The sequence below is a fragment of the Ceratosolen solmsi genome, unplaced genomic scaffold (genome assembly GCF_000503995.2).
Source record: "Ceratosolen solmsi marchali unplaced genomic scaffold, CerSol_1.0 scaffold57, whole genome shotgun sequence".
In the NCBI taxonomy this organism is placed as follows: domain Eukaryota; kingdom Metazoa; phylum Arthropoda; class Insecta; order Hymenoptera; family Agaonidae; genus Ceratosolen; species Ceratosolen solmsi.
Window position 1 is genome coordinate 5,790,547 of NW_011948427.1, and position 12,344 is coordinate 5,802,890.

Here is a 12,344-nt window from a genome sequence, read left to right on the forward strand (position 1 = left end):
ATTTTTTTTTTTTTTTTTTTTTTTTTTTTAATGTTGCCGCTCGTAAAACGTCTATCAACGAGGATATGCAGTATTAGATACGTGGATGAGATGCTATTATTAATTTGTATTCCGCGGGAATTTTACTTTAAGAAATTTTTTTTTGTAAACTTTGTAGATTTGTAGAATCATGTATGAAATTCTTTCATTAACATTAAAATAACTAATATTCATATTCCACTTAATACAATCAAATAAATTAAAAAGCTAATTGAAATAAAAAATGCGCATTTGTATAGTGTTATATGCATTGCAATACACATTTTCAAATATATAGCAACTACAATGCATAGCAAAAACGAAAAAAACCATTTATAGTTGTATAATCTAAGAAAACATACAACTAAAAATTTAAGCAAAAATTTATTTTTAAATTGAAATATATATAATTTGGAGTACTTATAAATCAATGATAAATTTTATTTCATATTTCTATAAAGCCTATAAAAATACGTGGATGTTTAGAAATTTTTCAATTTTATCATTGAATATTCATTGATCATTCTTTAATTACATCCAGTATTCTTGCCGATTAAAATTTCTATGGAAGGCTTAATTTTTCATGCTTATACAATCAACTATGCCATAAATTATATAATTTTAAAGGAATTTTACAAAAATAATATAATATATGTTTCAATTTCTTTTTTCATGCAAGCAATCCAGCCGGAAAAAAATTGGTAAGGTAATCTCAGCGCTAAATATGGATCGCATGTTGATTGATAATAAAAAGTCGTTGCGATAAAAATAATCGTAGTAGGACAAAAAGTAAATGCAAGTAAAGAACGTGAAAGAACGACTAGGACACGGTAAAACTCACGAGAACCCATTCTTTTTTTCCAGGAAAAAAGTGGCGAGGCCTTACACCGCAGGACAGGCGACCGTACGTCGAGGAAGCCGAGAGGTTAAGGGTCATACACATGCAGGAACATCCGAACTACAAGTACCGGCCACGCAGACGGAAACACGCCAAACGGGCACCGGGGGCACCGTCCTCGCCCCCCTCCGCGACAAATACCCCGGGCAATAGGCCGAACCCCACTGGTACCACCATCCATCATACCATGTAAGTCCAGCTATGGAGGAGCGTCTTTTTCACCTTCCTCCTTTTCTTCCCCACCACCGCCTCCTACACCTCCTCCTTCTCTTTCACCTCACCCTTCTCTTTCCACTCCTACTCCCCCTCAACCTCATCCTTCATCTCCTTTTTGATTCCCCGTCGTGTTTTTTATCTCTCTTTCCGAGCCTCCTCTTTCCTTTACCTTCTTTTATTTTGTACTCTCAACGTAAATGACCCTTTTTCATATCTTTCAGCAAGAATATTTTGATTTTCAGTCGACTTTCAAAAGAGTCAACACAATTATTAATATGTCCAGGAAACTATTACTTTTAATCGCAAGAAGCTTCTTCTCAAGATGCAAGAATTCCGCTCGAGGCTTTATTTACGGATACAAATATTTCTTTTGTAGAGAAAGGAAATGATTTTTATTTACGTAGAATTCTATTAATTATAATAAATAACAATTTTCAATTTATTTATTCACGATCTAATGTTAATTTTGCAAAACAATATAATTTCTTAATTATAAATACAATTGAGAGAAAAGTTTATTAACGCATAAATTCATTCGAATTTAATATACTTTACTTTATAAATGAAAACGATAATAAAAATATTAAAGATATTAAACTTTGAGTTTAATATCATAGTTTACGTAGCTTCGCTATTATACACAAATTTGAAATTTGAAATTATAAATCTTATATACTTGTGGTGCTCATATAAATTAATGAATACAATTTTGCTAAATATGCGTTTCAATTTTATGTCGTTGCAAAAACTTTGTAGTTTGTATTAAATATTTTCTAATAATGATCTTCTTAATGATAGTATAAATTTCGAATTCATAAAACAATGTAATAAACATTTGTAATTAGGTGTGGGAACAACAGGAATAACTAGACACGAAACATACGGGAATGCACATTGTTTATAATGCGAATACTGCTTTGACTAGAGAATATATTAAAACTTGAAATAATACATTTTCATACTATACGTATGTGACTTTCAACTGGAAATATCTAATAATATTAATTTATAATATTATTTTAATGGACGTGGAGTTTTCACCTTTTTCGTTTAAAAAGTATAATGTAATTTTACCGTATGTGTATGATCAGAAATATTCTTTTATTTATAGAGTTGCGGAAAATGGTGGCAAGATTTACTTAAGCTCAAATCACTATATAAAATTCGTATAATACGCGCCCATTGGGGAGGCACTTTTCAATGTGGCGAAGATTCATTCGGTTCCTTGGATTATAAAGAGTCGGCCGATAGCTTAAAAATTCCTATTCGTCAAATGTAAAAGCGCTGTTAAAGTTACAATTGCAGAAAGTATCGAGTGACCGGAGCACATAGATATAAATAAACGCTTGCAATGGTTTTTACAATAAATATTGTATAACAGCCTTTGAGGTAGTAAAATGGAATATAATTTACAATCTTTTAATCTTTAATAGAATAAAAGAAAAGTAACGAAGCATCGACTACGGTATATAATAAAAGAAAGTCACTCTGAAGGACCATTAAAATAATTTATCGAGAGTACAATAATTTACTTGTCCCCGTCGAGTGAAACAATGTTGAATGATTTCATCATCTTAGGTCCAAAATAGACAACTACCAGGGCATCCCCCAGATGCCATGGGGAGGCCACTCACCGATCTCGTCGCTTTATCACCAGCAGCAGCAACAGCAGCAGCAACAGCAGCAGCAACAGCAGCAGCAACAGCAGCAACAGCAGCAACAGCAGCAACAGCATCAGCAGCAGCAGCAACAGCAGCAGCAGCAGCAACAGCCTGGCATGCAGGACTACAAATCGGAGAACAATTCGCTCTACGGGAGCCCGTACACGCCGATCATTCACACACCCGACATTTCGCCCGTCGCCAGTCCCGAGCCCGACGGTAAATCTCTCGCCCCCTTATCCTGGCGATTCTTCCTACCGCAGGCCTCGCGATTAATTTCCACGCGCCCGCGCATCGATAACTTTCCGCTTCTTATGCAAAAAGTAATTATTCGGAGGAGGGAGCGTTTTAAAACCTCGGCCCCCGCCAAAGGGAAAAATCTGGCGCTTATACGATGCGCAGATGTATGACGTATGTTTAATAACCGGGGGGGCCTTTCTGGGCCAACTCGTGCATTTTTTTCCTCTCCTTTTCTTCTTTGGATTTCCTTTCTTCTTTCTATTACGATAATTACTTTTCAGCTATAAATAGCGGAAAGCTTCGATTAGATAAGGTGAGTGAATGCAGCCACCTTATATATAATAATAAAAGACACGTGCTTAGGTTATTCGTTGTAGTCCTCGATTGCCTGGCCAATATAACTTCATAACTAATCATGGGGGGCATAAGGCGTCTCGCCGGGCAGCTTATTTAAGTAGGATAATGGCGCGCATGACTTTCTTATTGGGTAATTTAGGGTTAAGCGTCGAGGTCTTTTATCGAACTGGTCACTGGTTCGACGAGTCGACGGCAAAAGTTATCGGCCACTGAGCTATGCGCGCAAATAAATATTTACGAAGCGATTAATTTTCATCTCGGCTTCGCATAAACAAGTTCTGCTTATAACGTGTCGTTGCCATGAGTATTTCTTCGACAACGAGAGCGTGAGATTCGATCGTTTATAAAGGCTTGCACTTATTTCGTAACGTTCGGTGAGTAAGCTCGCGGCAGCTTAACGAGGCGAGGCCAACAAGCTTCCAAGGGTCGGGGGTAGCTCTGATAGCTCCCGCGTACATTAAATGGAAGGGTTGGTTGGCCGGGAGTTGGATTGTCGAGGAGCAACCGGCGGAAGCGAGAAAGTGACGATGGGGTTTGGTCGGTAGGTGAGAACGCACACTTGCCAGTGTCACAGAATCCCGATCCCGAGAGGGACCTGATGGAAGCCTCTACCAAGCAGCACGGCGATATACCGGATCAGAACAAGCGCTACTCCTACATGAATAGCGACAGTCAGCTGCACGTCGGTGGCCCGAGCATATCTTCCTGCGCCAATACTGGAGGCGGATACACCGATACTCTTACATACAAGAAGGTATAGCATTGCGATCGAGCGGCTCGATACAATGGCAAAAATTCAATAACACTCGATGTCGTTTAATTTTATGGTCGAATAGATGCCTCTTAAGAGAGATTACTCACGAGCTGGACTTTTTAACTGGTCGCTCCCTTGCAATTGCCCTCCTCAATAAATGCGTAAGCATTATAAAACGCGAAATCACGATTGTATCGGGATACCATTACTTAAATGAGAATTGAGAAAACGTTTTTCTTCCCAATTTATTGTCCTAGCGCCCTTGAATTATAATGCCATTGATTATTGCCTTAATTTTAACTCGCGTCATGTCATTATTTAATCATTAATTATGATTAACTGCTTAATTTACATAAATTAATAAACGGGTAATCGTACGTACAATTTCGTAAAAAATATTATTATAGACAATTTATTTCGCAGGTCAGTTTTTTTTTTTATCGAAATACTTTTTTCTTAAGTAAGCCGGACGAAACCGTGGCATTTTGAGACTTACATTCCATATTTTTGTGCAATTTCACGTGTGCCCTCATCTTGCCTACGCACATAGTCGCGAATGGTGCGCTCACGTACAGGCATATAATTACTATATAATTAATAGCATTTGGTGCCACGATCGACGTATAATTAGCATCTTCGCAGTTTCTTATCTGCACCGCATTATAGGTGAGTTATTTGAACTTCGAGCGGCAGCAGTCGACGAGCATCGCGGTGGGCATCGCTAACGGTATGATGGTGTCGTGCAACAAGTTGCGATCCGGTTTCGACAACGTTGGCAGTGTTACCGGCACCTTCTATCCACCGGTGGCTTCGCCCCACGACCAGTCCCTCCACTACTCACCCCAAGCCCAAGCCCAGCAACCCAAGACCTACGGAGCGATACAGCAACAGCAACAGCAGCAGCAGCAGCAGCAGCAGCAACAACAACAGCAGCAACAGCAGCAACAGCAGCAGCAACAACAGCAACAAGTACAGGACAGCGGATACGGTGGTGTGCAATGCGCGAATAGACAGCAACAACAGCAACAGCAACAGAACATGGGACTACGTCCCGCCGAGGGCTGCCCCGGTCAGTCGCATGTACTTTGTTATGATCACGACGGTAATTAATTTGTTCGTTCGCGGCTCATTTTTCACTGTCTGACAATTAATGCGCACTTCATAAGATTTTCTTTTTACTTGACGGTTACAAGGATTTTTTACTGATAGTACACATAAATTAACAGTCCCACTAACTTTCTTCCCACTTTTATAGCTTTTAATTAAATAATTAATTTAAGGCAATTAACACTTTAACAAGTGCAGCCCAGCTGCGTTTATTTCAGTAGTTTTTTTTTTTTATATTTTCGTATTTATATTGATGGATAAACATATAAAATTGAAGAAAAAAACAAGCTGTGGAGTATTCTAATGACTATAAATTTGTAATTACAAAAATATATAGCAAACTATTTTATATTTATGTTAATTATACATCCCAGCGATATTATCAGTTTGGAAACACAATATTTCTTACGAAAAAGAGAAACGACACTTTTTATCTTTTCAAATCACAAAATTATATAATAAAGCCATATTTTAGGATTTCAATGATATTATGCGTCGATAAAATTATTACATAAGAATAACAAATAGAAGTAAAAATTTAAACAATTTTAAAAATACGTGATATCGTTAATATTACATTGGAAGGGAGCGTGCAAAATGTCGGTATTATTATCGTTCGTGATTGTAACTATTGTATTAAAACAAACATACTTTCACGAAGAATTAGTATGAAAATTTTCGGAAAAAAATTAATAATATATATATAATTAATTTACCATGTTCGCAAAATATAATATTAAGCATACTTTAATCAATTATTTTAATTCATAATGTATTTACCATTAAAGTTTAATTAGTCGTAAGCTAAACATTAAAGTGACGTATTATTTCAAAAAAAAAAAAAAAACAGGAGTGTCCCATCGCTACCAGATCCCTCACCATCCGGACTATCCACCAGACAATACGGCTAATCAGCAGCAACAACAGCAACAGCAACAAGTTCCACTCGGACATTTGGAGCCTCCATCGGTAATGCACGACGAGGATCAAGAGCATGTGATGCAATTAGAAAAATACTTCAACAAGTACGCTCACCCGTCGAGCCTTAGTGCCGGTGGTGGCGGGGGCGGCGGTGGCGGCGGTGGCGGACACTCGAGCCTCGCCCCGCAAAATCTCCTCGACAGCAATCACAACTACGCAAGTGACCTGCGATATTACACACCGCAGCAGCAGCAACAACACGCCCAGCAGCAGCAACAACAACAGCAGCAACAACACCAGCTAGACATGGCCAACGCTCAATGTATCCTCGATGAGCAAGCGGCTAAGGATCACCAAGCCAATCAGTGTGCACAGATGGGAATGGGCCATACCATCGAACAGTACCACCAGAGCCTCGAAGCTTCCAAATATCAAGAGCATCAACAACAACAACACGTTCAGCAACAGCAGCAGCAGCAACAACAACAACAGCAGCAGCAGCAGCAGCAACAACAACAACAACAACAACAGCAGCAGCAGCAGCACCAAACGGTCCAAGGTCAGAATATGGAACACGTGCCCAAAGCTACCGATGACGATTTCAGCGTTATACTGGCGGACGTGCGCAAGACGTGCTACAGTAGCTAATGTTATTATTGCACTTATTATTACTATTTTCCTTTCGCGTTAAATAATTGATGATATGGGAGTATTGATTGTGGCGTTGTGCCTCATTCTGGCCTTCCACGGTGTCATTCTGAACTGGCATCGATGATGCGTAGAGCAATTTTAAGTTAGATATTTGTGAATTTATATGCTTATCGAATTACATTAGTTTTTCAATTATGATGGAATATTGCTGAAGATTTTGAAAATTTTAAATGTACATAAGAGGCGATAAAATTGTTGGTTTGTAATAAATAGTTGCACGATAATATGCAGATCCGACAAAAAATTGCCTTATAAACGTTAAATTTTTAATTTTTATGATCCGTAGAAGATTTAATTATTAAAAGTATTTTTCTTTTTTGCTTCGGCATCACTAATCGAAACTCTACAAAATCATTGCAGATAGGAAACAGATTATTTAATTTGTAAATTTAAAGTATTTCCATTTAATCAGTTAAAGTTTGTTCGATTACATTTTTAAGTAATTTATTTATAATTCGAAAAACGATTTATTGGATGTTGACATATTATTCATTGAAAATTTGTATAGGAAGAGAAAGTTGATAAAATACTATTGTACTTAAATTTTGAAAAATATTGTAAAAATAATTATACGAATGTAATGAATAATATTTCCGTATATACGCTTATATAAATGAGCATTAATTAATTTATCTAAATGTTAAACAGTGACGAAGTGAACAAATAAGTTTCTTCTCCAACTTTTGCAAAGTTCAAATAAAGGTCCTTTTTTAAAGCCTGGTGAACAGACAATTTGTGAGATTTTGATATATTTCTGCTTATACGATGTTTCCCACATTTGTGTACGCGCGAGCGTGTGCGTGTGCATCTGTCAAATATGTGTCATCATGTGAGCGTATGCGACTTCGATAATTGTGATTATTCCCAGTTTTGACTCCAATGGATCTCTTTGGTGCTTAGTGATGTAAATTCTTATGCTATTTTTTTTTGTACGAGATACTTATCGACTTGAATAGATTAATTTAATCTTTCTCGAGAATTTTTAATCAAAAAAAGGAAATATTGTACTTATACAAAAGGTGCGAATTCGTTTATTAAACGAATAAAGCGATGATTTTGTCTAGCTTGCGTCGCGGGCAGACATACATAGTTTATATTTAAAAGAATTATTATTTACGTGCATACAGAACATACACAAGTTTTTAGAAGACAGTAAGTTTTCTTTTCTATAATATTTTTTATTTATCAAAACAAGAATACGATTCTTACAAGGATAAATTAAAATAATAAGAAAGAATAAAAATAGAGTATTACGTATAAATACAAAATATCGAAAAGAACTCGAATCGGTCTTTAAAAATGTACTTATCGAGTTTAAATGAAATTGTTAGTCCTTAAGTAATAAATAAAAAAATTCATCACAATGCCTAAGTTTGTATATAAATAACGATTTAAGAGACTCGCAGATATAGGATCGAGAGGCTCTTGAAATATTAATTCTCTCTCTGCCTTTCTATAAAAATACATACGCGCCATGCACATACATACACGCGCATGCATGTAGCCGTATATGTTTTTACGCGCGCGGGTGTGCATGCGTGTGTATGCGTGGTTGTGGTTATTTTTGTGTATAGTAGAGAAAACTGATGCCTGCTTCGGTGCCTCTTTAGACGTATAGTACTTAAGACAATAACCACACGAAATTATAAGCGAGAATTAGATAATTATTTTTCAGGACATGAGATGTGCATATAAAATTTTGGATGTATCTTATAAATAAATAATATTTTCAAGAACGTCTTTTGCTATTATTTAAGAACTTTTTTAATTAGCAAAAAGTCTTTACTGTACATGTTAAATATTTTTATTAAATATTTATAAAAAATAGTATATAAATTGCAGTATTATTATATGTAAAGGATACATATATATATATATATATGTGTGTGTCATGTTGAACGAATTTTATATAGAGAAATAGTTAAAACTTTGTCTTCTCCACTTCTTATATTAACGTAATAATTAATTCTTTTGAAATATACAGTCACAAAATTTCAACCAACATTTATAATTTATGTGAAATTAATTTAATCAATAAATATTTTTCAAAATAGAATTATTTTCTCAAGACAGTTCTTAATTCATCTTGATCGCAGCAATATTTTATTATATTGTTCACGAATATTTGCAAAAATATAAACGTAACAAAAATTTTCATGGAATGCATATTATTCACACATCTTAAACAAAATTTGAAAATAAAGGAATTCATTTATATTAATTTTGTATTATTTCAAAAGACTGTAAGAGTACTAACAAATTTTTTTCTTAACCAGTACTTGTGCAATTATTGTGATTATTAATTATTTTTCTTGTACCTTCTTTCATTCATTCAACTCTGTTTTTATATTAGAAATATTAATTTCAGTGTTACCTACCTTCTTAAGAGATTTTATACTCAATCTGACAATGTTTCTATATTAGATTATAAATATAGAGTGAATTTAAAAATACTTTATTTTACAAATACACATATGTCATTTATATGGTATTACATTATTTAGTCTTTATTTTATATAAATAATCTGTTTAAAAAGTTTACCACTTTTAAATATAAAATAAATCTTAAAATTATTTGACATTAAAATTTAGTCTTAATAATTTTTAACTACAATTACATTTGCATATTAGTGATTCAATTTACATACACATAATGAATATTTAAAATAGAATTTACCTTAAGTTTTAACATTAAAATTTGGTAGCTTCATAAATACATGCATGCAAATATATATATATATATATATTTCTTTTTTATATCTATATTTATATATATATATTTTTTTACATGACCTATAAGAGTATTATAAATGTCTTACACTGGTTTTTTACAAGTACGTATTGTTTAGAAATTTATAAACAATTTATAAAATGAAGCTAATTCTTTGATTCTGAACTTTTCTATAATAGACACACATCTTTATTAAATTCTTAAATAAAACATTCTGAATATTTTTAATTTCATTTTAACTTCTTTAAAAACTAAATATCTATGATTACTCTTTTCTCATTGAAAACTTAAGTTATATAGACAATCTTTTACAAGTAATTCATACACTCAGGCGCTCACACACACATATATCTAATGCAAAACGTTTCATTTGTAATGAAACTTATTTAAATTTGTCTATAAATATTGCTATTTACACTTATTTTTTAGATTTATAACTATATGTAATGCTATTAACTGAAAAATTAGCGATTAATACCAGTATTAATTCTAAGTAAATATGGACATAACTAAATAAATTTAATTAAATTTAATTAAATACATATAGTTCAACAGTGAAATAATATATAAGATAACAAAAAGTAAACAGTTTAATACAAGAATGACTAAATTAATACCTAAAATAAGCAGCAAAATTAATTTATAGTTCTTCAACAAATTTTTAAACTTTTGAAAAACCTTTCATATCAACATTTTCGTTTATATTTTAAAGTATTTTAAATCTTATTCAAGTTGGATTTTGAATTTTAATTTTTTTACTTTTATCATCAAAACCTATTTTTTCAGAAGTAATTTATTTAATTTTAACATAACATCAATACATAATCCGTAATTTATATTTAAATTTTATATTTACTTTAAACTTGTATTAAAAATTTTATAAAATTTAATTCATAAAAACACCAGTAAAAGAATTATAAATTTTCAATGTAATTTTAGTGAATGATAAATTCATTCTTACGCCTTCTTATATCTACTAATTATTAACTATGATGGATTCACTAATTTTAAAACTTAGTATAAATACTTAGAACAAAGTATATGACAAATTCTTGTTGTTATTTTTAGGATGTTGTTAAATGTCATTCATCCCAAAGACAATTTTGTTTCATTTTGGTATAATATGAGAAAATAAAACATTTTTTACACGTTTTTATACCACATCTATATGTATTAGCTACTTTTTTCACATCAGCTTTACTTTTACAAAATTTCAATCCACAAGGATACCAACCAATGCATAACTCTAATGAGCAAGTACAAGGAGCCCAAAGGTTAGAGGTGTCTGCACATTTTGAAACTAGATTTGATTTAGTATTATTAATTGATATTTTATCATTTATGGCAACAGTAAAATTATATACTGTTTGTAATAATGCAGCTTCGGAGGAACCTAAAATTATAAAAAAAATAGAATTTACATGCACTAATTTATTATTATTATAAAATAATGCAATTTTTTATTGTTAATTGAATAATTATTTCAATGTTAAATATTAAGAAGATAATTATAAATTTTATTTATTTTTCAATTACTTACCAGGTCTTTGAGCCCACAATTTTATATCTTCATATCTTGTATAAGTAGATACTCCTGTTTCTGAACACAATGTATTTATGTGCTTAGATATTACATTACAATGGGAAACATCCAAAAAGAAATCTAGTGTATAATTAGTATGACCTTTATCTTCTTCAGCTACTCTAATTGTGCCAGGATTCTTTTGCCTCAATTTTGACATAGCATCAGTAGATATAAAATCCATTTTATAAAAATGATTGACAAAACACATTGTTTGAAATTGATTTTGCCCTCTTTCTTCTTCTCCCAAAACTACAGCTTTGATAATTTGTACCTCCTAAATTACTAGTAAATATTAATTAAGTTACAAGATTAATGAAACGTAAAGGGTTGAAGAACACAATAAGTTATAATTATAAAGATTATAAATTTTTTTTTGTGAATATTATAATTTATACCATATCTAAATTTTAATATTACATCATTGTGGATTTATTTAACAGTTAAACAATAATTACATTTTTAAAGTCAACGAGTTGAGTGACCAAGGTCCCATCTGAGCATTGAAATTCTAAGATTATAAAGTCTTCTGTAATATTGGATGTTATAGTTTCTAACAAAATATCTCCTCCCTAAAAATAAATATTTTATGAAAATTTAAATAACAGAACATTTTAATTTTCATTTATATGTCATTATTAAATTTTATAATTTTATTGTGTAAATGATCAATGCTAATAAATTTTTTAAATATTTATTTAAAATAAGTACAAACCTGTATTAACGTATACTTGTTATTTTAATACTTAGTAATAGAATAAATAAAAATTGCATTACACTAATTTTCCCCTAACCTCAAAAAAAAAATTGTGTACAAACATTTCCGGTGAATGCAATATTATTTTGGATATGATCATATAGATAAAAACTAATTAATATAAAAATAACAAACCTGATTTTTAACATTTATAAGCAAATGCGTAAAGCAAATTCCATAAAAAATTTGAAGTACTAATAAGATTAATGTAGAATTTTTGCAATCCCTCATTTTTCCGGTTTCATTTAAATTGTGCACGAAATTTGATGATTTATTTTTAACTGAAATTACTATTCAAATAACACTTATGCACTCTTTGATTAATTAAGATTATTTCACATTTTTCGTTACTTGTAGGAAAAAGTACTTCGGAATCTTCCATGAGTATTAA

At 32.2% G+C, this 12,344-nt stretch overlaps 2 protein-coding genes across 2 annotated transcripts in view; one reads left to right on the plus strand and one right to left on the minus strand.

The window, feature by feature from the left end:
• The window catches only part of LOC105363497 (probable serine/threonine-protein kinase yakA), a 72,505-nt gene extending 65,286 nt beyond the window's left edge, over positions 1–7,219 (plus strand). The window contains exons 4-8 of the mRNA XM_011501223.1: positions 883–1,105; positions 2,711–3,012; positions 3,936–4,144; positions 4,811–5,213; positions 6,102–7,219. Of these exons, the coding sequence (XP_011499525.1) occupies positions 883–1,105; positions 2,711–3,012; positions 3,936–4,144; positions 4,811–5,213; positions 6,102–6,820 (1,856 nt within the window). The 3' untranslated portion in view covers positions 6,821–7,219. The remainder of the gene's footprint in view (positions 1–882; positions 1,106–2,710; positions 3,013–3,935; positions 4,145–4,810; positions 5,214–6,101) is intronic.
• A 3,456-nt stretch (positions 7,220–10,675) lies between these two features.
• On the minus strand, positions 10,676–12,344 carry oaf (BRICHOS-like domain-containing protein out at first). The gene is made up of 4 exons (XM_011501224.1): positions 12,089–12,344; positions 11,655–11,768; positions 11,155–11,473; positions 10,676–11,007 (listed from the first exon to the last, which is right to left on the minus strand). Exons 1-4 carry the CDS (start codon positions 12,182–12,184, stop codon positions 10,697–10,699), a joined length of 840 nt encoding a protein of 279 aa, XP_011499526.1. The 5' UTR covers positions 12,185–12,344; the 3' UTR covers positions 10,676–10,696.

Excerpts from the sequence above, each read along its gene's own strand:
- oaf (XM_011501224.1), bottom strand. The coding sequence starts at position 12,184 with ATGAGGGATTGCAAAAATTCTACATTAATCTTATTAGTACTTCAAATT. Across the intron at positions 11,474-11,654 it reads AACTCGTTGACTTTAAAAAT|GAGGTACAAATTATCAAAGC; the intron begins GTAATTATTGTT and ends CTAGTAATTTAG. Across the intron at positions 11,008-11,154 it reads ATTGTGGGCTCAAAGACCTG|GTTCCTCCGAAGCTGCATTA; the intron begins GTAAGTAATTGA and ends TTATAATTTTAG.